The sequence below is a fragment of the Protopterus annectens genome, chromosome 11.part0, assembly GCF_019279795.1.
Source record: "Protopterus annectens isolate FY-2018-M chromosome 11.part0, PAN1.0, whole genome shotgun sequence".
In the NCBI taxonomy this organism is placed as follows: Eukaryota; Metazoa; Chordata; order Ceratodontiformes; family Protopteridae; genus Protopterus; species Protopterus annectens.
In genome coordinates, this window is record NC_056745.1 from 569,380,314 (window position 1) to 569,407,899 (window position 27,586).

At 37.3% G+C, this 27,586-nt stretch overlaps 1 protein-coding gene across 1 annotated transcript in view; it reads left to right on the forward strand.

Annotated features, from left to right (window-relative positions):
• OTOGL (otogelin like) overlaps nt 1–27,586 on the forward strand; it is a 3,472,886-nt gene that overhangs the window by 2,176,454 nt on the left and 1,268,846 nt on the right. Inside the window, exon 33 of the mRNA XM_044088067.1 lies at nt 13,211–13,489. Within this exon, the coding sequence (XP_043944002.1) occupies nt 13,211–13,489 (279 nt within the window). The remainder of the gene's footprint in view (nt 1–13,210; nt 13,490–27,586) is intronic.

Genomic DNA, 27,586 nt, shown 5'->3' on the forward strand with positions numbered 1-27,586 from the left:
TTTAAAAAGGAAATGTGTGGAGTTGTATTTAGATCCACTAATACCAATGGATATGGATGCTTCTTATTTTGTCTGCGCTATGATTTGACTTAGTAATATAATTGATTTTGATTCTGAAACCATATTTGGCTTTCCTACCTGCAGCTGAAAACAAATCCTTGTGCAGAGGGTCTTTGAAGTTTGATTCCGTCCTCCAAACTATACCTAGCATGATGGAAACGGCTGCCATACATGCATAATAAATATTATATTAAACAATTTGTATTGCTGTACTGCTACCACTATAACTGTCTTATGTAAATATTGTAAAAAGTAAGAGATCTGTGTTTTGGCACACAACATGATAATATTCTGCTTGGAACAACCAACTTTGTAGAAAATCACTAGATGATTCTTGTTGTTACTGCTGTTTTCAACTCAGACACCAGGACTTTTCATAGAAAACTGTTTGGCAGCTTTTATGCCTCAATGCTTCATAAAGTAGCCTGCTTTCATTACAAGTAATACTAAAACTGGTGCTTCATAAAGTAGCCTGCTTTCATTACAAGTAATACTGAAACTGGTGCAATTCATGTCACATTTTCTGGGTCTTTAGACCCAAAAATAAATTATGTACATAAAGTAAAATAAAATAATTTGATTCAACAAATGAAGAGGATATCACTTTTTAAGTTATTTGTAGTAAATTTTGTTCATGTTATGGATTATGCAGTTTCACAGATACAGAAAGCAATTATGGCAAGATCTGCCTTGCTTAAGAAATCATTTAAACATGCTGACACTTCGCAGCTTGGAAACTATTTAGTGATATTTCTTAAAATGTTGTATGGGTTTGGTGTATATTCATCTGTGTGTGTGTGTGTGTGTGTGTGTGTGTGTGTGTGTGTGTGTGTGTGTATGCATGCCCTCATTTAATACACCTGGTGGCTAAAGGTATTCAGGCTCAAACCCTGTACCTAAAGTCCCTAGCTACCACTTGTGAGCATTGTCCAGATTTTTTTGTGCTAAGAGTTGAGCTATGGTGAGAAGTGAGAACTGAATTCACTAAATGATAACCATTAAGTTTCAGTCTTCCTATCTTTCAGGAAGCTGCTGATTTGGCATAGTGGTATGCTCTGACTGTAGTGCATAGGGTCCTGGGTTTAAGACTTGTCAGTGAAATGCATGGTGGTAACACAACATTTTATTCTAGTAACTTTCCAAAATTATACAAGCAATGTTTAAAACGTGTCCCTGTTTTTTGACCTTTTGCCCACCCCCAAAAAAAAATGAAATTGAAAATAAGTGCAAGAAGCTGTGAAAGATGCCTGTGGCTTACACTACTGTCATTCTATTTATAGTGTCAGAGCAAAAGTAGACTTTTATGATGGAAATGTTCTGAATTGGGCAGTTTTGTCATTATTGGTTCATGCATTTTGTTTCATTGCCTAAAGTACAGCCTACTGGAAAAATGTTCAAACAATAAATTTAAAATGTGCTCCAACAAGTGTGCTGTATTATACAAGGAATATAACTTAATAAAGTCAGGAAGGTTTATCATAGAAAAGAACACATGTATGTTTCTTGTTTTGTGTGCAAAGGGCCAATGATTTGAAAATGGCCCAAAGGTAATCTTTATCCACCTCTGGCCAAATGCATTTTCTTTGGATGTGGTGTGGGTTTCAATGAATGTGAGTTTCAAGGGCAGAGAAGTTTTAATGCCACATCTATTTTCATTGTGAGACAGTACTGCTTTGTTTAACAGATGTCTGTTAGTGTTTGTGCATTGTGCTATAAAATGTAAAAATAAAATCCAAATAATCATTGTAGAAGTAAAGCAATATGCACATATTAGTGTTTATGGGAAATGGGGTGAAATAGCCAGGTAATGGGACATTGGAATGGCTGCAGAGGGACTCTGGTGCCATATTTTGGTTGTCTGTTTTCAGTTTGCATTTGAAAGTTGGTATCCCACAATTCCACTGGAGTGGGTGGGGTTATGTAATTATGTATGCAAATTAGATGTTAATTAGTGTACAGATGTGTACCTATTTTTCATGGGCCTTGTCCAGATTTTTGATGTTTCCAGGTTGAGAGGTATGCCTCTGAGGATGTCTCCTTTTCAGACATCCTAGAGATCCTTAAGCAGAGGGGGAACTGGACTGCCCTTAACCCTTCCAAGGACGAGTCGGTATACCTGGACACATTTGGTTCTCGCCCTTCCACCTCTTGGGTGTCTCCACCCTTTGACCCGCTTATGGAAGTAGTGGCTCGAAGGGCATGGTCAGCCCCGGACACAGTGGAACCAACTCCCCTTAGGCCCACTAATGCAGCTGATGGGGCAAGTAGGGCCGCAGGTACAAGCGTGGCTTTGAGAAGACATGCCTGGATGCGGTTATGTAACTTTGCTGACCCCTTTAAGGTGTCCTTCACCAATACCCCTTTTGATGGTTTGGCTCTGTTTGGACCACAGGGGAAGGATACCCTTACCAGGTGTGAGCAAGAAGACAAGACTCTCTCTGCCGTGGGAGTCCGTTTTTCTACTCCCTCTAGACCATACCCTAAAGGTCAGAAGAGTGGGAAAATGTGGTTTCCGAAACCCCAGGGAGTCGTGCCTGACACGTGGTGAGTTTCCCTCCATGGGCAGGGGAGGGAACAATAATAGACACCGACTGAGGGGCAGAGGGGGTCCGCAAAATCAGGATAGCAGAGAATCTTTCTCTGACAAACCCTTTCAGCACCCCTGAGGGGCTGCCCAACTGTCCACCTTCGGAGGCAGTCGGGGGAAGATTGTCACTGTACCCAGAAGCCTGGCAACTCCTCGCACAAGACAAATGGGTATGGTCCATCATATCCGAGGGTTACAAAATCCCCTTTGTCCACACCCCTGTACAAACAACCAAGTCCCTTCCAGATGTCCCACCCAGTCTAAGGGAACAAGCAGTGCCAGAAATTTCAAAACTGCTAGAAAAAAGGGTCATCCAGCCAGTCTCAGCAGACCAGCAAGGATCCAGAATTTACTCCAAGTTCTTTTTGGTACCAAAAAAGACAGGGGACTGGAGACCCATTTTGGATCTCAGCAGGTTAAACAAATCTGTTCAAAGAACGAAGTTCCAGATGATCATGCTTCAGTCCATTCTACCCTTTTTGGGTCAGGACAATTGGATGTGCTCCATAGATCTTCAGGATGTGTACTACCATATCAAAATGGACAGGCGCTCCAGAAGGTTTGTCCGCTTCTGGCTGGGAGCCAGTCACTATCAATTCAGAGCCCTGCCCTTTAGTCTCACCACAGCCCCCAGGGTGTTCACCAAATGCATGGCAGTGGTTACGGCTCACCTGAGATGGCGAGGATTCCAGGTGTTTCCATATCTAGATGACTGGCTCCTTACTGCTTCCAACAGGCATCAGCTACTGCGAGCCAGGGATTATACCATCCAAACTTGCTCCGAGCTACGTATCTCAATAAATTTCGAAAAATCTGCATTGTTGCCTTGTCAGTCTATAACCTTTATAGGTGCAAGATTAAATACAAAAGATCTGTCCGCAAAACTTCCTCTAGACAGAATGTCAGACATTCGACGGCATGTGCAGGTCTTACTACAGTGCAAGAGGATTCAGGCCAGATTTGTACTAAAAACATTGGGCCTCATGGCAGCAGCAATCATACTAGTTCCCCTGGCTTGTTTTCACATGCGGATTCTTCAGTGGATGCTTTTTACCCAATGGTCCTTTCAGCAACTGCCTATGTCTCACAAGATAATGATCACTCAATCATGCAAAGACCACCTGGCTTGGTGGATGGTCTCCCCTCTAGTACTCCAGGGCAGACCATTTGTTCTTCCTCCTCCTCCTGTTGCCACAGTGACCATGGATGCCTCCCTGATCAGGTGGGGGGGGGCATTTTCAGGGCAGGACTGTCCAGGGCACTTGGCAACTTCTAGAGTACCACCTTCACATAAATGTCTGGGAGATGAGAGCGGTGCTTTTAGCGTTGCAAGCTCTTCAGGATTCTCTACCCACCGGGACTATTGCAATTCAAACAGACAATATGTCTGTAGTGTGGTACATCAACAAGCAGGGCTGAACAAAGTCCTATCCCTTATGTCGAGAAGCACTTAGACTCCAGCAGTGGACTATCTCCTCTCAATGGTTTCTGATAGCAACGCACATCCCCGGGAAGTCCAACGTCATAGCAGACAGGCTGAGCAGAGCTATTCTCATGCCTCACGAGTGGTCTCTCAATCAGTCAGTAGCGGACAAAATTTTCTGCAGATGGGGGTCAACCTTGCTGCGACCTTTTCGCAACTCCTCTCAACAGCAAGTGCGACAATTTCTTCACTCTCTTCCCCCTTCCTGGCTACTCCCCCAGTGACGCTCTAGTTCACGATTGGCCCCGGGGTCTTCTGTATGCATTCCCACCTTTTCCCCTAATTCCTATGCTAATTCAGAAGGCGACTGCATTGGGATCCAGGATGATCCTCATTGCCCCTTACTGGCCTCGACAAATTTGGTTCCCATTCCTGCATTGTCACCTGCTGGAGCAGCCTTGGAATCTGGACCCAGTGCCAGACCTCTTGGTCCATCAGTCGGGTGGGCTGCACCAATCCCTTCAGTCTCTCAACCTCACGACTTGGTTGCTTCACTTCCAACCTTAGCCAGGCTTCCACATATTTCTCAACCAGTGTGTGAAATCATCCTTTCTTCACACAAATCTACCACCAGGAAGACTTATGCTAGTAAGTGGAAACGTTTCTCTTTCTGGGCAGAGGCTAGGAATATAGATTCCTTTACAGCCCATGTCCATCACGTTCTAGATTTTTTAGCAGAACATTTTCAAGCTGGCTCCTCATCTGCCACCATTAGGGTCCAATTGCTGCTATTGCAAATTTCCACGCTGGCCTGTCAGAAACCACCATCATGTCCCACAAACTTTGCAAGGCCTTTCTTAAAGGGACTATTTTGCTTAGGCCCCCGGTCAGAGATCCCCCGCCTCCGTGGGATTTAAACTTGATATTAGCTTCCTTGATTCTTCCCCCTTTTGAACCTGCGGCTTCCTGTTCCTTAAAATTACTCTCCTGGAAGACTGTCTTTTTAGTAGTCATCACCTCAGCTAGGAGAGTTTCGGAACTTCAAGCCCTCTGTATTCATCCTCCTTACCTTGTGTTTCATAAGGATAGAGTTTCACTCAGGACTAATCCTTCGTTTCTGCCCAAGATACCTTCCAAAACAAACCTGAATCAGGCTATTGATCTACCTGTCTTTTTTCTCAACTATTCGAACAAAGCTGAACAAAAGTTACACCAATTGGACGTTCATAGGCAATTACGTTTTTATTTGGATAGGACTAAACAAACAAGAAAATCAGACCAACTCTTCCTGTCCTATGCTGAGGGCAAACAGGGACAGGCAGTTTCTAAAGTAACCTTATCCAGGTGGTTGTCCTCCATTATTGCTTTAATTTATCAACTGAGACATAAAGAACTCCCTACTAAACCTAAAGGTCATTCCACCAGAGCGTTAGCTACTTCGGTAGCTTTTCAAGCAAGACTACCAATGGAATCTGTTTGTGCTGCAGCCACATGGCCCACTCCTCATACTTTCATTTCACATTATAAGTTGGATATGGCCTCTAGGAGTAGAGCTGATTTTGGTTCCACTGTGCTCAAGAGTCTGGTCCGATGAGCCACCCAGGACTAAGGTGCTAGGGATGCTGTCCCAACCAGCAAGAATGAAGGCGAGGTAGACAACTTAACATTAAGAAGTTATGTACCTACCATAACGTTCCATGTTAGTTGTCTTCTTCTCGCCTTCTTTCTTGCGTCCCACCCTCCATCCCCCTAGCCTGGACAGACCGAGAAGAGTCCCTTTTTGAAGCCTTCTTCCTCTGGCTAATTCTTATCTGGGTTACGTCCTTCCTCTGTTTTACTACTGTAGGTAAACCTTGTAGTTTGGACAGGTGTCCTTGAAAATTTTCTATGGTGTTAGCTCTGCCAGACGAGATCTGGGTATCTAGCGCCAAGCATTGTGGGATATGGGGATGCCTCGAGTCACTAAATAGCTCTCGAGTTTTAGTAAATGGCCGAGTCGGAGCCAAGGATCAGCTCCGAACCCAACCAGCAAGAAAGAAGGTGAGAAGAAGACAACTAACATGGAACGTTATGGTAGGTACATAACTTCTTATTATAGACTATAGGTTGCATAAAAGTATTTATAACGTCTAGGAAATCAGAAATGCCGAAGGCAATGTTTGTTACTTACATTAGAATCAAACTTTAGTATGGATTAACAATATAATGACCGTATAAGAAAGCAAACATGATTAAACTGGAAAGAGTACAATGAAATATATCAAGGTTATTCATGGATGTGAACATTTAAGTTATTATGAAGGACTAAAATATCTGAACTTGTACAGTGTCATACAGATATTTAAGAGGTGACAATCAATGCAGAAGATTTTATAGAAATGAGAATTGTATTAATTGGTTCTCTGAGAGAGAGCTGATGCATGGAATAGACTACCAAATTACATTAAAGTAATCAATAATTTAAATATTTTTAGGAACAGCCTGGACACTTATTACAGGAACAACTGTTCTGGTATATTGGCAGGCTAGAAGCACATTAATGCCCATGCATGAAATATTTGTATGCATGTATATATGTCTGTATGGATGGATGTAACTAGTATTTCACTTTTGGGTGAAAGAAGATATGCAAAAACTTATAAAAAATTACCCTGGACAGATTCCAGGAGCAATCCAACATTAACCATTTTAGGTTTGGATAATCACTGGTCAAACATCCATGTTATAAGCAACATAATAACTGCGCATCTTGTAAAACAAATAACTAAAGGTAATAAATGTAGTTTTCCCTTAAATTAATTAATTAAATAAAACACACATGAGTATTAAAGCTAACTTTAGAAGTATATGCATCAGCAAATATGCCTGAACAACTAATCAACCGAACAAACAAACAAATAACTAAATGGTCTTATACATTATGAAGATTTGAAATGTTCATATTCATATGTTCAGGCAGTTATATTCAACAGGAATGAAGATGAACTATTTGGAGGTTCATTAGCTTATAAACATCCATCAGAAATATAAGCAATAGAGTGGACAGCAGCAAAAGTAAGGATGTCTAGAGGTCAGTGAAACACTGATAAAGATAAGTACCCAGAAGATCTATAAATTGATACTACCCCTAGAAAAAACTGCCAAACTCTTACATGGTATTTTGTCATCTGAACTCGACATTTTGATTTCTTTTATAAGTAAGCCAAAAAGAAAATCAAGCTGTTGATATATGTAACTACTTGCATAATCAGCTAGGAGTAGGAAGCATTTTACAATATTTATTTATTTATTTGAATTTGTTAACCAGGTTAGCCCTACTGGGCAATTCCCAATGTCATATGGGACCCGTAAGTAGGGAAACACAAACATTCAAATTACAATATTTGAACAAAGAAATTATGACTTGAAAAGGTATAATTCAAAGTATATTACAAAGTTTACAATAATCATCAAACAGATTACTGATTTAGCCTGTGTGTACAAAGTGTACAAACAATAAAATATATACAGAATATTTGCAATCAGAGAGATTTTAGATAAAAGCGAGAGGAGGCTAAAGAAAGTATACTGAATTTCAGATAAAGATGGATTTTTGACGTGGATTACTTAAGGACAGAGAAAGTGCAGAGTGAGCAGTCTTGATGATAATAATAAGCAAACAAATAGAAAGTGTACCATTCTCAAAGGCATCATAATGCTATTTGTCTTACGTTAAGGTCCAGGTATGTTTGCAGAGCTAGGGAGTTGTGTGACAGCACAGATGGGAAAGGACACTATAATGTCAAGGCTGTCCTATAGATCCTTTTGAAGTTTATGAAGTTAGCTGCTTCTCATATATGCTAAGGTAAAGAGTACTGTAACTGAGGTAGGACGTTGTTTAGGACTCTGTCACCTATTCTAGTGCTGATCTGTTTCACTAATAGAAGAGCCTATCAGTTTTTTACTGTGTAATAAGAGACAATAGGGATGGCATTTACAGTTTGATGTCAATTTGTTGGGAAATGTCATGTTGGGACATATCATATGTGGAGGGGTCTTGCTGGGTAAGCAGCAAATTTTGCAATTTTACAGTAAGCGGATTATATTTTATGAGATGTAGTTTTATTAAAGTATTGATAGATATAATTCTGCATAATAATTTGGACAGGAGTAGTAAACTGTTAAGAGGTTTTTCTTGAATTGGTGTCTTTCAGTGTTTCAGTGATTACAGGGCACTAAGCCTCTTATGACTGTATTGCACTATATAATTAATATTTGTTAGTAGTTAGGAAGTAAGTTATCCATATTTGTGGCATGAGAGACTTCTTTACTGTGTTAATCATTAAATCCATCAAGATAAATAAAAAATAAATGGTGATACCACATCTCCAAAACAAGTTAGTGTGTTTAGAAAATCCATTTCCTAAATTATTATATTATCCCTAAAGGGTACTAAATGCTATAACCATGATTACAAGATTTTATTTCTCAAGATTTACTGCCAAAGCAGTAGTTTTATGCATCGTGCTGTGACCACAAATTAGTGGTCCAAAAAATGAAACAAGAAGTCCTGCTGATTTTTGGCTTCTTCACCAAACTATTCCTCCTGCAGCCTGGAATGGACACAGTACGTTCATTTTAAAAGGATACAAAGGAATTGTATTTATTAATTTATTTATTTATGTTAATTGACTGGACTGATCACAGCTGTCAAGTCACAGTTCATCTGGAAAATGAGGCAAACAGTAATCAAAATACAGTCAGAATAAGTCAAGAATTTTATTGACAAAGTGAAGATATTGAGATGAGATGACATTTTTGTTACAGGTGACATTAACAACTAGATCCGGGTAACCACTGACTAAAATATTACTTGTTGGATGATACCATATTAACACAGATACATAGCAATTTGATTCTGATTGTTTACATGTAATTTTAAATAACATTTTTATGTATGTAAAGATAGGATTTTCAGAAAACACAAGTTACAGCAATGGGGGCAATAGCTCCCAGATATGCTGATTCATTTATATCCCAGTGAGACCACATTTATACATATTCTAATCATCTCTTTAGGAAAGTGAAATGCTATTTTCATTTTAACTATGATTTACTTTTTCCATGTAATGATAGTAATGATATACCGTGTGCATCTTTTGAGTATCTCAGTGCAACACAATAGGTTTAGATTAATTTTAACAATAGTGTGTTCAGTATTGTATTACTAGGTTTTATGTTAGTGACAACTGCAGACTATTTGCTGGCTTATAACTTTTCTTAGAAATGAAGCCACTGATTCATATTTGCATTGCAGAATATGCACACAACATGTACTAAAAGGGATGTTGTGAAATGACAAATGATTGCAATGATCATTGACGACTCAAGTCTTAGAAGGAAATCGGATTACCTCTTGACAAATTTTCTGTCAGAGGTCATCTAAAAGTGTTTTTAAGTGAGTTAAAGGGAGAGATTTTTGATGGCAGAAATTCCATTTATAAGCCATTATGTCTTTGGGATAGTGTAAGTAGTAAAAATAAATTGATAGATTAGAATTTGCTTCAGTGGCTTTTGTACTAATTATAGTTTTGATGTAAGGCAGAATAAGATCACTTTTAAAATGAATACACATTTTGCAAGGAATTGCATGGATTACTCAGATTGTTTCCAATGCTACTTCATTCTGTAGTAAAAGGAAAGAAAATATGAAGGCATTATTTGAAGTAAGTTTAATCCATATTCACAGTACAAATAGACTGTTTATAATAATGCAAATATTGTTACTTTATTGCAAATAATCATTTTTATTGTGACAACACAAAGATGAGTTATGCATCATCAGGAGCCTTTATTTATGCTTCCAGAAATATGGTTTGTACTGCATAATGTATATCTTGTTCAGCTTTCTATATAGGGCATACTTTCAGAGCTATGAGTAAGGGGATTTATGAGCATACATATGATATTAAGAAAAACAAATAATCAAACAAATGTGCTTTATGTAAATACACCCTGGGATTCCAAAAAGCTTAGCAAAATGAGGAGGCCTTAACTGAGTAGGTTTCTCCACCACTATAAGACTTTCCTATTCAGAGGCTATTCTGCAACTGAGATCTTCCCCTTGTGGGGGCTTCAGCATGGAGAGTGGTCTTGCACGTAAAGCCACATAGCTATGCTGCAGTGCAGGGGAATGAGACATGCTAATTAGTCATATGCTATCCTGTGGAAATGACAGCTGCTTCTAGTTTGCTTGGCCAACGTAAAATTTTACTTTAGGAGAAAAAAGTGACTGCTATAAAAACATAGTAGTTACCTATTTAGTCTTATGGGAGTACTTGCAGTGCAGGTAAGTTCAGTAAATGTATAGGAGTGGGGGTGTTAGTGTGTGGATGTGTGTGCATATATAGGAACATGAATGTGTGTGTGTGTGTGTGTGTGTGTGTGTGTGTGTGTGTGTGTGTGTGTGTGTGTGTGTGTGTGTGTTTGCATGTGTGTGTGTGTGTGTGTGTGTGTGTGTGTGTGTGTGTGTGTGTGTGTGTGTGTGTGTGTGTGTGTGTGTGTGAGTTTGTGTGCTGGAACAGGTGAGTGGGTGAATGGTTGCCTTTCTCCATGAATAGGAGGAGATGTGGATGTATTGTTTGCAGATGAATGGATGTGTGTATGAATACCTAAGAGTTTTTGTGTGTGGGTGAGTGAAAGTTTGTGTGTGTGTGTGTGTGTGTGTGTGTGTGTGTGTGTGTGTGTGTGTGTGTGTGTGTGTCTGTGTCTGTGCAGGAGAGTGATTTGCTAACAAGATGCATGGGCTGCTAGGAACAACCCAATTGTAGTGAGGTCTGACAACAGTGTTTGATTCAGGGAGATGATACACTGCCAATAATGAGGTCTTATTCATTACAACTATACCTATCTAGTATCATATCTTCTTGACAGTGTACTAATTGACCAGCCAGTGTTGGGCACTTAGCTCGATCAATTAAGATTTTAGTGAGTACTAGTCATGGTTTTAATTGATCACATCTTAAAGGTTTATTTTCTTCTGTATAACAAAATATTGCTTTAGATTCAATGGTAATGATTTACAAAGCAAATTACATTATCATAAAGACATATAACAAATTAGATTTAAATGCTCGTGTTTATCCAGTTCTTGAAAAGCATGTAAATTTCAAAGAAGTTTATAAAAGGTGGTCTTTAAAACACCACTCTTCTCTTACTTCATCTGAGTTGGGAGGGTGGCCTAATGGTTAAGGTGTTTGTCTTACAAACACAAGGTGCAGGGTTTGAGTCTTACAAGGGATAATTGGCTAGGCTTAAAATGGCTCACAAGAGCAGTTAGCATAGTACTAATCTATGAACCTAGGTGGGATTAGGTTTTGCATAATGGTTAAGGTGCTTGCCTTACAAACATAAGATGCAGGGTTTGATTCTCAAATGGGATAATTGACTAGGCTTAAAATGGCTCACAAGGGCAGTTAGCTTAGTAGTAATCTATGAACTTATGAAGTTCTTTCAACACCATTTGGGGTTGGGAGAGTGGCCTAATGGTTAGGGTGTTTGCCTTACAAACACAAGGTGCAGGGTTTGAGTCTCACAGGGGATAATTGGCTACGCTTAAAATGGCTTGCATGGGCTGTTAGCTTAGTAGTAATCTATGAACCTAAAAACCTTATTGCTCTCCCTGGATGCCGTCACTGTGACATCCGGAATATGCCATGTAGTATTTAAGCAACAATAGCTGAGTATGTGAATTGTCTGATGAAGTCTGTGTTTAGAGATGAATCTACCCACACTACTACAATTTGAAATGCATCATGTAGTCCATGGTCTGTTGGTTTTATTTTTAACTCTAATCACAAATACAACAAAATCAGTTTATATGTCATTTAATGTAAAATGTCAGTGCCTGTAAGCCAAGCAAAGCTATCTCTTTGTTATATAAGGTTCTTGAGACATGATACTATATAATCACCAATATACGGATGTTATTTTTGTTGATGAACTGTAAATATGACGCATCAACAGTACCAAACGTAAACCAGACAAATAAGATAAACAAACACTGACAGCATGACACACAATAAAACACAGCAAGGTTTATTAAACGTTTAGTGCATTCAGTCAGCTAGTAGCCCTGACTACATCAGAACAAAATAATAAATAAAACAATTTCCTTTTACACCAAAAAGATGGGAGGGATCACTGATTTTACAACTAACTGGCCATTGATTTTAATAACAGATAAAATACCCAGAGTCATTAAAACCAGGAAAGGTGGCATCCAATCTAATTTGCCAGATCACTGCTAAATAATTGTGTGTGTGTGTGTGTGTGTGTGTGTGTGTGTGTGTGTGTGTGTGTGTGTGTGTGTGTGTGTGTGTGTGTGTGTGCGCACGCACCTGTGTATGTGTGCACTCGTGCCAGCATGTGTTTATGAATACTTATACATGGGCATGTATATGCTTGTGTGTGTGTGTGTGTGTGTGTGTGTGTGTGTGTGTGTGTGTGTGTGTGTGTGTGTGTGTGTGTGTGTGTGTGTGTGTGTGTGTTTAATGATCTTGGAAATCCATCACTGTACTTTTCTGGAGATACATCACTTGTTTTAGATGACCTCTACATTTGAACATAGTATTTATTGGAGATGAAGTTTTATTTAGAGCTTATACAGGGGAAAGGGTACCTCTGCCTTCTTTAAAGTTACATCCCTTGGGCTAAACCCTTCATATCAATTAATTTTGCAATCCCTATGAGGCAATTAGCGATGCAGTTTTGATAGTTTTGTAAATGACCAGACTGTGACTATACCCCTTGGAGACCATTGTCGATGCTATTGCAGTGTAGCTACTGAAAATACACAACAGCTTTCTGTTTAACAAAAAAAGAATCATCTAATTCTAAAAGGAAAATGACATCTTCACTTAAGGTCACTTGCTCTCCCTGGATGCCTTCACTGTGACGTCTGGAATATGCCATGTAAACTTAACAGTTCTAAGCAGCCTAACATGAGAAATGGGTTCAAGGTTATATATGAAAACTGAATATGAATATAAATTGTCAAACTCTTAAGATTATGAAGTACTTAATTTCCATGTACTGAATGCATGCTGTTATTCTTTTTGAATTGCTGTAAATGTTTATTTTACCTCTTGCTCTCTTAACAGATATGCATCTTATCTCCTTTGAATCTGCTGAAAGGCCTAATTACTTCCTTTATGTTCAGACTGATGGAACTCTCACACTGAAACAGTGGGAGATGAGGGCCTCATTTAGGAAAGCTTCTACTTTTTTCCATCATCAGAATCTTTGGATTCCTGGATATAGTGCATTTGAACTGTACCACAAAAAAGGATTTTTCATAATGGTTACCACATCTTCAGTAAAGGCAATGCCATTTGACTACTCGGAGGAGTTCCGTTGTGCATGCAGTTTCTCCATTGAAGGTCAGTCCTTTTACTTAAGATGCTATGAAGATGATTAATATCCTGCAGATCATTTTGGATACAGTTGAATTTTGATAGGATAGTTACCGCAGAAGACTATCTTAGAAAACTGAATGCTGTTTGTCTGAAAAACATAGCATTTAGGTTAAGAGATTTCTTGTCCATCAAGATCTTTAGCAGATAATTGTTAGCACATCACTGAGGGCTTTCATGGTAACATATTTTTAAAAAGGTGTCTGGATTCTGAGGCATTTTACACAGTGCACAACACATTAAGGCATCTATGAATATGTACTGATGAGTTGTAATTTAGCAAGTTAAACTGATTGAAAGGTTTTAATGGAAAACTAGAATGACTAATGTGTAAATGAGTTCAAAACCTAGATAAAACGTAGAAGAGGTTGTGTTTAACAATAGTGAGAAATATTATATGACAGGTTTTAGTATTGAACAGACATGTTCAACATCCCATAGAGACTCCTGGGAAGACCATTTTATGGTCCGTTATCAAGGTTCTTAGGGTAATACTATTGAGAAGAAGTGACACAAGAGATCAAGGCATAAGCTTAAACAGTTTATTACCAAATAATACTAAATAATCAACAAAGGAAATCAAATCAAAAAAATTATCTTGTACTTCCAAGTATAAGCCAAGAAAATCAACTTTGTTCACTGACAGAGGGACTCTAAGGATTTATCAGTGCAGCTATCTGTTCAAACAAGATAGTACCAAGACTGGCAAAACTGTATGCTCAGTCCAAGCTAAGAGTTCATGTTGATCAAATCAAAGCAATCAAATCAGATTTGGATGATGAGTTCCATTTTACTGCTGGCTACTGAGCATTTTATAATCTTGTACAAACAAGCTCAGCAAGGTCATGGCAGTTTTGAACAGATGGAAATTTTAGAAATTACAAATTATTTCCAAAGTTGTAAACAGTACTTGTATCATGTCTAGTTTTTATTTTCAGTAGATCTGCATACTTCCTCTTCTAAGAGAACAATTATCCCTTAGCTGACTTCAGCTGACTGTGATGGTTCCTCTTATTTGACTCTATGAGCTGGTAAACATCTTATTATGTTAAACAGAGTTCAGCGTATTAAAGTTCAGTAAGCAAGGTTTGCACTTAAAGCATATTTCTAGCATATTTTACAAATATTTCAAAAGCTCTTTGCAAGATGCAGTCCCTTAATATAGCTGATATTATTTCATTATACGCAGGGGTGAGGTAGTCAAGGCATCTAAAAATCTGGGCAAGCTGTGTTAGCCCTTCACAACCATGTAAACCTAGATGGTGTGTAAAAGTATTTAGACATGCACTGCCATCCAAGACATCTGTAATGTCTGAACTTTCTTAAATACTTAACCAATGTAATCAATTTAGCCGAGTGGTCCATAGACATTTGTGTCTGCAGGTCAGCTTCCCACCTGATCGTATACCTATTTGTGCTACTGTAAGTTCCATGAATAAGTTTCTTACTAGAAGTCAAAACATGGAATTCCCTTCCCCAGCAACTACTATCTATACCTAATACTCATAGCTTCAAACAGCTCCTTTCAAATTATTTCTCCAATCACTGGTTATGCTCCTGTACTTCCCCTGGCTAAGCCAACATACTACCCTACCTTCTGTCTCTCTGCCTATTTCACTCAATAGTGTTTGATTTTATTATTTGTTTATTGATGTCATTTGATTTTTTTTTTGTTTGGATTTTTTTGACTTTATCAGCTATTATTAACTTGATTTATATTGTACTATGTAATTATGTTAACTTCTTAGTAATTATTTTGTACTGTAACTTGCATTCCTGACTACAAATATTGTAACCTTACTTTGGGAGCTTTTCTCCCCGTGTCTCCACTGAAAATGTATTTGTTTCCCAGTCAGACACTACCCAGTTACTAATGAAAATAAATAAATAAAGTCCAATCACTCTTCATATCTGTAATACAGTTCACTGCCTTGGGCTTTGTGCCTTAAGTGATTTAAACTTTAGCCCCTTAGACATTTTTCAAAGTTCTGTGTGTATTAAAAGATCTCTTTTGGTCTTTCACACCTTTTGTAACACTCCTTTTCATTCAAAAACATAAAATCAGTATAGAGTTGCTGCCAGTAACAGAGATGGTCAGTTTGCATTATCCACTTTTCAAGAAATTGTCACTGTGGAATACCTTGTCCTCCCATTTTAGAATCTATCAGTTTCACTGCCTGTCTTATAGTGATTAATGAAGAGGTCAGTGGTGAGGTAGTATCAACATTCCTGCCTTATTGTGTCATAATCCTTTCCCTCATGCCTATCATGCCACATCTCCCATTTTCTGATGATATATTGTTCTCCACAGTGCATACTGTAACACTACATTTTTACAATATTAAGTATATTTCTAATGCTGTTCTCTCTGGCCCTTGTGACTTACCCTGATTCATTTCTATAAGTATATCCTTTAATTCTTCTTTCACTATAAACAAATGCAAAATAAAATAAATAATTACAAATGGTACTCATTTCTTGTATTTACAAATTCATTAGCAATTCATTCATTTAGTAAATGTTCTCACTGGGAGACAGAAAGACTACTGGTATAAGTAATTAATCAGATGCACATAATTAAGAGATTTGAAGCTCCCAACTGAAATGTTGGCACTTGAAATGCTGTCAAAAAGCTTAAAAAAAGACAGAAACCACAGGAGAAGAGTGAATCTCAAAAATCACTCTTCTCCTTAAAAGTAGAGTAAAGAATATGTTGCTGTTGTCTCTTAAGGGGGGGGCAAGACCAAGTTTCACCATGCCTCAGAGAAAAGGCAATATTATGAGAAAGGGCATCTTAGACGTAGTATATGGAAGTCCAATCTTTTAGTCATTCAGTGGGTCCTCACATTGTAAATGGTTACCGAGGTTTGATCAGTGCATTCTGAATGATATTTACAAAGATTTTTTCATGCATCTGCAAAGTTATTGCCTGCTTTTATTTGTCATTACTGTCTGCTTTTATTTGGAGACGAGCAGTTTGCAGGTGAAACGATTAAATATGAGAGGTCTGAACAATGTATACTGAATGAAAAATATGACATACAGTTTAATTAACATCTAAAGGTATGTTGGCAAGCAGTTCAGTTAATGATAAATTTAGTCTGAAACTGTGGGAAGTAAATAAGTTATACAGCAACCTTAATACTTTAATCCATTTAATATAACAATGCACATTTTAAGTTAGAAAACACTTTCCTGCCCCTTCTGCCCCTTAGTCAATGCCGATTTGCTTCATATTTTTTGGAGATGTAAAACCATTTATAAACTTTGGTGCTCTTTCAGAGCAAGGCCAGAAAAAATGGGGTATAAAAAAACATTTTCTCCTGGGAAATCACAATTCTTCATGTAGTTCCAAAATCACTCACAGGTGTACATAAGCTTGTCTTAATCACAGTGTGTGCCCTAATCAAACACTTCATAGCAAAAAAATTGGCCTTACAAAGATAAAATCTCCTGGGATAATTTCAGAAATATGGCTATAAAATGTATAACCTCACATAAATTATTAGTTAAGAAAAACACAAAAAATAATTACTATCAGACATATTGGAGCCTTCTTCTTTAATCCATTTTGTTTATTTAACAAGAATTCTTGCCATAATAGGACTGAACTTCATGAAGAGCATTGCTAAATAAAAGATCAAACCCAACCTCTCCACTGATAACTAAATGTAAGACACTGCAAACACCCCTTAACTCATCTCAGTGTGGCACCCATGTTGTAATGTTGTATATAATGTTGTATATATTGTAAATACCAAAAAAACAAAATAACACAAACACTGTAATCAAACCAAAGATCAGTCAAGGTTGCAGGATGTCTCAGAATGCTCAAAAGGAAAGGAATCCAATCCTCAGAACACTTTTATTAGCAGAACAATAAAAAGCTGGTAAGCACTTTCGTTCCAAAAATACAGAACTTCATCAGACAACCCACACTTCAAACTACTGATATTTAAACTACATTAAGGTAATCACATGAGTAAAAGCACATTTCATAGCCACACCCCCTTAAAGTTATAGTAAAAAATATACATAAATATTTATAGTGTAAAAAATGGTAAGAGATTGCAACCCAGCATTTGTTCGACATATAATGACAATAAGCAAAATGTTTTTTTCATTATAGATTTGGAACAATAACTCTAAATGTAAGAATATATATATATATATATATATATATATATATATATATATATATATATATATATATATATATATATGTTAATATAAAAGTAAATATACATATGTGCACACCTATCACTATAAAAACATTATTCATTTCAAAGGTATACATTGTTGTTAAAAATTTAAAATATTAAACATGAAAAAATAATCTATAAATTATCCCGTTAAGGCTTTTAATCTTAACAGGGAACTAAGGAATATTCTCATTCAGTCCCAGCCAGTTGCCACCATCTAAAACCAACTGCCAGTACAGTTCCCTTTTTTCCAACAAAATAGACCAGGCACCCCCTCTTATTTCAGTAGTGATGTGATCTATAACAAAAAATTGAAAAGAATGCCCCTCAGTCTCTATCAGGTGCTTACTCAGAGCATTTGTTTCTTTTTTTCCTCCTTATTTCATGTAAATGCTCATAAATACGATTCCTCAATTTTCTGTTTTGCCAATATAATAACACCCACATTGTTCACACAAAGCACAATATATTACCCTTTCAGTGTTACAATTATATTTCCTTTTTAGTCTAAAAATAGTGTTATTTATTTCAAATTCATATCCTTCCTTTATATATTTACAGAAGTGGCACATGCCACACTTGTTCATATAACCATTGTTATTTTTCATAGAACTCTGTTTCTTTTCGAAACAACTCTTCAAATTCCTACCTCTTCTACATATTATAGTGGGCCTTGTATCTACATGTTGTCTTAGTCTCTTATCCTGTTGAAGTATGGTCCAATGTTTCTCTAAAATGTTTTTTAAATCAAGGCTGTCTACAGTAAAAATTGTTATAAAGGATGTGTTATAATTTCTGTTCACATCATCATGATCACCAATGGTCACACTAGTTGTGGTGATCTGGTGTGTTGGAAATTCAATTAAAAGTGCTGTCTAAAAATTCCTTTCCCTCTTGTTAACCACTTCCAGAATAATTTCAGTAACAAATTTTATGGGATAGCCCCTTTTCACAAACATGTTCTTTAAAACTTCACATTCGGTTAAAAAATCATCCAAATTGGATACCATGCATGCAGCACAGACAAGTTGACCCTTGACTATAGCTTTTTTCTGTTTGTAAGGGTGTGTACTGCTATAGTGTAATAAGGAATTTGAATAGGTCTCTTTTCTGTACATTTTGGAAGTAAAACTTCCATTATTATAATCTTTGGTTATTAAAATATCCAAGTATGATATCTTATGTAAATCAAAATTGTGGGTGAACCTTAAAAACTGTGTCGTTGAATCAATATAGGACATAAATTCATTAATTTTTCCATAAGGTCCCACAGGTTTCCATCCCACCGGACAAAAATATCATCCAAAAACCGACAATAGTATTTAATGTAAGGGTAAAATTCAGAGGGGAATAAATATTTCCTTTCCCATTGTGTTACTACTATACTAGCATATAAACCCCCACAAGCTGATCCCATAGCAACACCCCCTTGTTGTAGAAAAAACTCATTTTAAAATAGAATAAAGTTGTTCTTTAGAACAGTTTCCAAAAGTTGTAGATATAGTAATACTTCAAAATGTCCAACCTTCTTGTCATATAGGTATTCACTAAACCAGGCTAGTCCAATGTCATGTGGAATTATTGAATGTAAAGCCTTGATGTCTATAGTGAGAAACATATAGGTGTCCTTAAAAGGTACATCATTCATGGCCTTCAAAAAATTCCATGATTCCTTGCACAAATGAGATTCACTATGTACTAAATGTTTTAATTTAGCATCCAAGAATTTACCCAAAGGTTGTGTAATACAACCCTTGGAATCCACTATAGGGCACATTGGTGGTTGCTGTAAATTTTTATTCAGCTTTGGTAACCCAAATATTACCGATTCCTTAGGTTGAGGGACTGTAAGGTAATTTAATTCATCAATTGTTATGGATCCTTCAATAAACAGGTCCTGAAGTTCACTTTTAATTTTTAAGTATGCCTTATTCAGTTCATTTAGGGAGGACTTTGCATATATTCTTCCATTTAGAATATGTAACATCTTCTTCTTATAATCCACTGAATTCATAAAAACAACACCGCCCCCCTTGTCAGGTTTCATGATCCTAATTTTTTCTAGGAAACCATGAATTTCTTTAATAGTATGTCCTTCTTCTATATCATCCCTGTTCAGGCTTCTATGCCTGGACATTAAATTCCGGATATCCAATTCACATATTTTTTTCAAATAATAGGATCATGGGGTGCAATGGGGGGTTGTAGGTACTCAAAATCATTAGGGGATTAAGGAATTGGTCAGAAAAAGAATTCTGAAACATGCTTCTCAGATTTAATTTACGGGTATATACCTTTAGATCCATTAAAATATTACCTACATCACTACATTGCCTAGGAACAAATGTGATGAAGCCTTTTGCAAAAAGGTCACAATGAGCAATATCCAAATCAACATTAGAGAAATTGTACACTTTAAAATCACCTAAAGAGTTTGTAGCAATGCAACAAGGGGGTAAGAGATGATCACATAATTCATCCACAGGGTTTGTGGGGGGTATATCCACATCAAAATCACTAAAATTCAGGCTATTTAACTCCTGTTGTTCCATGCCCTGCTGTAGGGGTACCTCCCCCTCCCATTCATCTTCCCTCCCCTGTTCACCTGTTGTTGGATCTTTGTGGGGTTTGATATCCTTTTGCCCTCATATTGTCTGGGGGTGGATTCCTGTTCTTCAATCGCTCTGAGCGTCTTAAAGGGGGTATTCTTCCTGGTCTAAAAAAGGCTCTTCCTGTTCAAGGTGTAAGGGGTGTAAGTCAGAAGCATTGTTATTGCTTCCATTATAGTCCCTAAACTTGTTACCCCATTCCTGTGAGGGTGGGAGACTGGGGTAAGCAACACCTCTACTGTACTCTTCCAAATCTATAATGAAAAAAACATTTTGCTTATTGTCATTATATGTTGAACAAATGCTAGGTTGCAATCTCTTATCATTTTTTACACTATAAATATTTATGTATATTTTTTTACTATAACTTTAAGGGGTGTGGCTATGAAATGTGTTTTTACTCATGTGATTACCTTAATGTAATTTAAATATCAGTGGCTTGAAGTGTGGATTGTCTGATGAAGTTCTGTATTTTTGGAACAAAAGCGCTTACCAGCTTTTTATTGTTCTGCTAATAAAAGTGTTCTGAGGATTGGATTAGTTTCTTTTTAAGCATTCTGAGACATCCTGCAACCTTGACTGGTCTATGGTTTGTATATATTGTAAATAGTTTGGATTTTTCCAGAACTTTAACAGATTTCTGCTTCCCTATTGCAGACTTACTAACCAAACAACCCTTTCCTTCACATTCACAACAAACAAATTCTACACCTTATATTAGTCAATGCTGTTATATAGGAAACTATCGTTTTGTATAACTGGTTGCTATTGTTTAGCATGATCAGTTTTTTTGTGTGTGTGACCATGTTTCTTATTGACTTGTATCTTGTATCTTGTATTTGATACCTCTAGTAAACTTAAAAGAAAAGTAATAAAAATAAAATTTGAAAAACAACAACAAAAAACAAACAAACAAACAAAACAAAACAAAAAAAGCAATGCATATTTTATTTATTTATTTTATTTATTTATTTAAATTTGTTGACCGAGAGTGTCTGACTGGACGTGGGTCCATTTTCAGCGGAGGCCCGGGGAGAAAAGCTCCACAGTAAAATAAACAGACAGTAGTTACATTGGATTACATCGTGATTAACAATTTAACATAGAAATTACTTACAACATATTTACAGATGAAGAACATAGTACATCACTAGACAACTAGAATCTTTATCTGTGAAGTACATAACAGGCATTAACAAATGTAAGAATGAGAAGTTACTGCTGTATAATAATTACTAGGCTTATGAGCATCTGAGCTTGCTATCATCAAGGTAGTTAGTGGAGGTGAAAGAAAGGTAGTAGTTGGATGGGGTGGATGATATTAGAGTGGGAGTTGCAAGGGCATAGCCAGCATGTTTTTAGGTGCGCTTTTAATAAAGTTTTGAAGTTGGTGCATGATGGTACGGAGGTAATTGTGGGTGGGAGTGAGTTCCATAATTTGGCTATGGTGCAAGAGAATAGTGCTTCACCAGCAGAGTTATTGGCTTTAGTGATCTGCAAGTGATTTTTGTTGCTGGATCTTAGTGGTCTGGTGGTGCGATAGGGTTGGAGTAGATGATTTTAATGTATTTATTTAAAGGTTGCCAGCACACTTTTTCTTAGGGATAAAAGTTAATGTTTGTTAAAAGCATGCAAGCTGTTTTTCTTATATAGGAGAGGAATGGAGAGGTAAGAAAGAAGAGCAATACATTTAAATGTAAAAACAAGCTATAACACTCTCTTTATCATGGGCAACATTTATTTCAGAATATGTAATCCAGCCATGAGTTTGGGTCAACTGCTCTTATTTGAAGGGTTAAAATTATTTTTTTTGAAAATGTATGCATTCCCATAAGGCATCTTCAGTTTAAAAACTTGGCAGGAATAAGAGAGAAATAGATATGGGAAAGAAGTAATAGGAATTACAGGGACTGACAAATGCTAAAGTATTGCAGAATAAGGTGAACCTCGTAGAAAAAGACGAGGAACAACTGTAGAGTGCTAAAGGGATAATAAGGAACTATTTGGATAATATTCTGGAGTTTAGAAAAGTTGGTGTTATACAGCTATCTTTGATAACTTCAAAGCAAAAATATTTCTATCACAATGACTTAGAAAACAGAAAGTAGAAATGGTTGCTTTGAGAACCTATTGTAAATATTTTTAAAATGTTATGAAAACATTGTATAAAACAGAGGAATATGTAAACCAAGAGAATGGTAAAATGTATGGTTCAGTATCCAGAAAGGGGAGACAAATATTGACAAAATTAATAAAACAGTGATGACCAAGAGGGAAGTAGAATATACAAATATGTTGCTATTGTTGGCAGGTCTTGATGCATTGAAAGAATTCGGTATAGTCAGATGGGGTTTTATGAGTATGTAAATGGAAGCATTTGCATTACCTTTTAGAATAATACAATTATGAGGATGTATGAAGGGTCAGCGGCAAGAATTAAGGATTAAAGGTTCCTCTCCAGCAAGCTGTGTTAAAATTCATAGTTTACTTTTTATATAAAGAAAAGAACATATAGACATACACACACACACACACACACACACACACACACACACACACACACACACACACACACACACACACACACACACACACACACACACACACATGGAATTATTCATGGAATTCATGGACTCATGAATGTTATTTATAAAAGAACATTCATTTAACAAATGGCAAAGCTGTATGTCACAAAATAATGCTCCCTACTCTTATAGTTCTAAATATTTCATGAATCATATTAACTTGACCTCTCATATAATCTTTTTTTTTTTTTTACTTTGAATTATTTTTTCCCAATCATTTCACTGGATTATGGTAATCAAGTTATTTACATAATTTATGTACTAAATGTGACTATTTCATTTCCATTGTTTTTATGAATGGACTACCATGTCTGTGTACTTCTAATCTTGTTCTGATGTTTTCTTATTTTAGAGGTGTAGTGAGAATCATGTCAGGATTTCTTTTTTACAGTTCAGTTAATTTTTACTTAGTCTTCCTGTATATATTTTTTTGTCAGCAATACTTTTTCCCCCATTTGGCTGGCTGCAAATTGTTATTTTTATTTTGTGTACTTTTTAAATGTAATATTAGCTTCACATAATTGGTATGGGAGGGTAAATGAGGGAATGTTAGTTTTTGTGTCTAGAATATTCAGGGTGTGTACTTTTTTAAGCTGGGACTTTGATAGGATTTTATAGCAGGATTTCAGATTTATTGGAAAGTTAATGGTCTGCATGGGCTATGCATAGATATGTTTGTGTCTTTCGGCTTTTCCCGGTTAGGGGTCGCCACAGCGGAACTCCGGTCTGCTAATGATTGGCAGTTGATTTTTACGTACCGGCTTGCCAGGCCTGATGCACAACCTTCAACGAAGGTACGCCCATTCGCGCATGTCTCCATGCAGAAGACGCTGTAGCTGAGAATCGAATCGGACAGCTTCTTACTGTGAGGCGACAACACTACCGCAGCACCACCACCACGGGATGGGCTATGCATAGATATATTGTTGACAAATTAAGGATTTATTTGGTATATCTGCCAGTGCCCAAGATGAGTTTTCCTGGGCATCAATTGCCTGAAGCCCAGGACGGTTTACTATGAAAATCTTGAAAATATTATCTTGGAAAATCAAAATCCTGAAAGTATAATATGAAAAGTCCAAAATACTGAAGACCATAACATCTAAAAATCTTGAAAACTGGAATTCCCCACCAGTGTGGACCCATAAGAAAGTTTTATTTATTTTATTTATTTATTTGCAGTTTGTTTACTGGGAAAGTCCATTGGGCCACAAATGAGCCCATTTTCAATGGAGGCCTGGGGAGACAAGCTCCTAGTACATTTTTACAATAAAAAATCAACGGTTTGCCAATTATACACAAATATCAAATAAAAGTCAACAGTTTGTAACTTATACATAGTTTGAGAATAAAAGCAACAAGGCAACCACAAAGTGGATAAGAAAAACTTTTGAGAGATGTATCATAGAGTATTCTTAGGACATGAAAAATAACAACAGAATGTGACATAGTAAAAAGTATTTGAGGAGTGTAAATTAAAAAGGGAAAATTAGGTAATGATTAAGAACAAGGCAAAAGGAGAGAAGGCCTTGTGAGTTCTAAGTTAATGAGATGAATTAGGGGGCAAGTAAAAAGAGAAAAAGGTAGCTAGAGATAGTGGAGATAAGTGTTGTATGATAAATATGATAAAAGAAAGTAAGGATGAAGTGGAGGGAGTCAGGTAGGAAGAGAACAGGGGCATTCCCAGTGAGAAAAGAGGTGTGAGTGGAGCAGGTTCTTGAAAGTGGAATGGTTGTAGGTGGTTTGAATGTGAGGAGGAAGGGAATTCCATAGTCGTGCTAGGGAGAAAGTTAATAGAAGTGTCGCTGGAGTACTATAGGTTTGTAAACTTCCAGGAGGTTCTGATTGTTGGAACTAAGTAGTCTGTTGGGTTGATGCATTTTGAGGAGGGTGGAGGAGAGTATGGGACAATTTGAGGGTATGAAGATGAGTTCTGGGGCAGAAGAGAGTAGAATATAGGCGAGATAGTTAAGAAGTTCCAACCAATTCAAGGAGTGGAAAGCCTTGCAGTGGTGGGAGGAGGATTTGGATCCGGTTGTTGTAACAGGAAGCGAGTTTAGACTTTTGAGAGGATTGAAGATTGGTAAAGAGAGGGGCATTGTACAAAAGAGAGGGAATGAGATAGATAGTAGAGAGGATGTGTTTGGTTGAGGGGGTACGATTGTGACTGTGATGATACAACATACCCAGTTTTTGATGTGTTTTCCTAATATTAGTTTGTAGGTGGACTCCTAAAAGTTTTGTATGGGGAACTATTTCAATTGGGGTCAAGTTTTGGCTAGTTAGAGAGAAAGAGTTCTTATCAATTTTGGTGGATTTGGATGGGGTAAATATCATTATCTTGTATTTTGAAGGGTTGAGAGCAAGGTTATTGATGAACATCCAAGACTTGGTGCAAGGGAAAGTATCTTGAGTTAGTTTCATGAGCTTAGGGAGGGATTTGGTGGAACAGATAATGATAGAATTGTCAGTGTATTGGACCAGTATAGCATTTGGAATACTGTGATGAAAGTCATTGATGAAGATGTTGAACAATAAAGGGCCTAGTATAGAGCCTTGTGGGATGCCTGTGACAGAATGAAGGAAGGAAGAGGTGCAATTTTCCCATTTGACAGCTTGTTGTCTATTAGAAAGGTAACTGGAAAACCAGTTGATGGAGGAGGAGGAAAGATTGAGATAAGAGAGCTTGGACAGGAGAAAGTTATGTGAAACAGTATCGAAGGCTTTGGATAAATCAAGAAGAAGGGTAGATACAATGTTGCCAGAGTTGTGAGCCTAGTTAATGGTTTCAAGAAAGGTGAAGAGGGCTGTGGTGGGGCTGTGTCTGGGTCTAAAATCATGTTGTTTAGGGGTCAGTAGTATGTCTAGTAGATAGGGTAAGAGCTGTAGGTGGATACACTTTTTTGAGAATTTTAGAAATGGGAGATAGGATGACTATTGGATGGAAATTAGAGATTTCAGTATTGTTGCCTCCCTTTTTTTCCAGAGGAGGGGTATATAAGATTCTTGGATGGAAAGGTTTATTAGGATGGAGATTGGAAAAGCTATGCCATCGGCAGCCAGCTTGAGAAAGTTAGATGGAAGTTTGTCTGGGACATTTGAGCATGGTTTTTATTGTTGTAGAAGTTTTTTGATGGTAGTAATATGAATAGGTTTGATAGAGAAAAGGGGTTGCTGAGAAGAAGTAGTGTTAGAGAGGGTTGAGTTTGTGGAGGGAGATTGGGCCTTACTTGACATATTATTAGGAAAAGATGTGGAGAGTTTAGCTATTGAGTCTATAAAGAAGGAGTTAAATTGTGTAGCTAAGGTGAGATCAGAAGAAACAGGATCTGAGGAGGGGTTGTCTTTTTTACCAGGATGGAGTAGGGCAGAGATAGTGTTACCGAACTTTTTGGGGTTTGCTTTGTGATTGTTTTGTAATAGTGAGTAAGAGGATTTACGGTCTGTGGCAATTTATTTTTTTTTACTCTATTACGGAGTTGTCTATACTCAGTTAAGGAGTTGGGTGTTTTATATTTTTGGTACAGTTTCCATGATTTATCATGGAGATACATGAGGGGGATAGTCTCTTTAGTTAGCCATGGGATAGTTTGGTTTTGACCCTTTTAGCTCTAAGAGGACTAAAGCTGTTGAGTAGGTTAATAAATGCAATATTGAAGTAAGTAACAGCATTATCCATAGGAAGGGTTTTTAAAGCATTCCAGTTCATGTGTTTTAAGGAGTCGGAGAAGGTTCGAGCATTTAAGTTTTTTAGGGAATGGACTGAGATATAATTGTGGTGTAAATGAAGGGAAGAAGGTGTACGGTGTGCAAAGGCAGGGAGATGGTCACTAAGTGAGTCAGGTAAAGTACCACTGTCAGAGATAGTATGGGGGGTGGGAAACTAGTAGCCAGTCTAGAATGGTACCAGAAGTACTGTCTTTAGCAGGTCTAGTTGGAGACCTGATTAGTTAGGTGAATTTATATAGGTTTATTTTCTGAGAGGATGTGGGAAAGTTTATATAAGACCAGTTAATATTAACATTGCCAAGGAGTATAGTCTCATTTTGTACATTAGATGAGATCCAAGAGAGGATATCCTCAAGAATGGGGATATTGTTACCTGGGGGGATGTATAGGGCAGCTATGCATATGCTTTTGTTGTTGTTTATCTTTAGGAGTGCCAGGGTTAGTTCCTCTGTAGCAAATTGGGGTATGGGCTTTGTATAGGGAGTTACTGTCAGGGAAGATGAATAGAGTAGGGCTACTCCATCATCTTTCCTTTGGGTTCTGTCATTTCTTATAATTCTATAGTTGGGAGGAGTAATTTCAGGGTCCTTTATATGAGGTTTGAGCCATGTTTCTGTGGGACAACTAGGCATGAAAGTTAGCTAAGTTATTGCATAAACGTTGGGTATTTATTGTAGCAAATAGGACAGATTTGTGGGGGGAAGAGGAAGATGGAGGGGGTAAGTTATTGTTCTGGCTAACTGAGGGACTGGGGTTGGGATGGATGTCACCAGAGAGGAGGACTGAGATCTGTTGAAGTAGGAGGGATGAATGGTATTTAGATTCTTTGGAGTTGAAGTTGAGGGTGGGGAAGCAATTATGGACTGGGGTGTAAGGAATGGGGACTGTTTTAGAGATGCTTGGGATATGTTTTTTGATAAACAAGTGAGAGCCATTGTA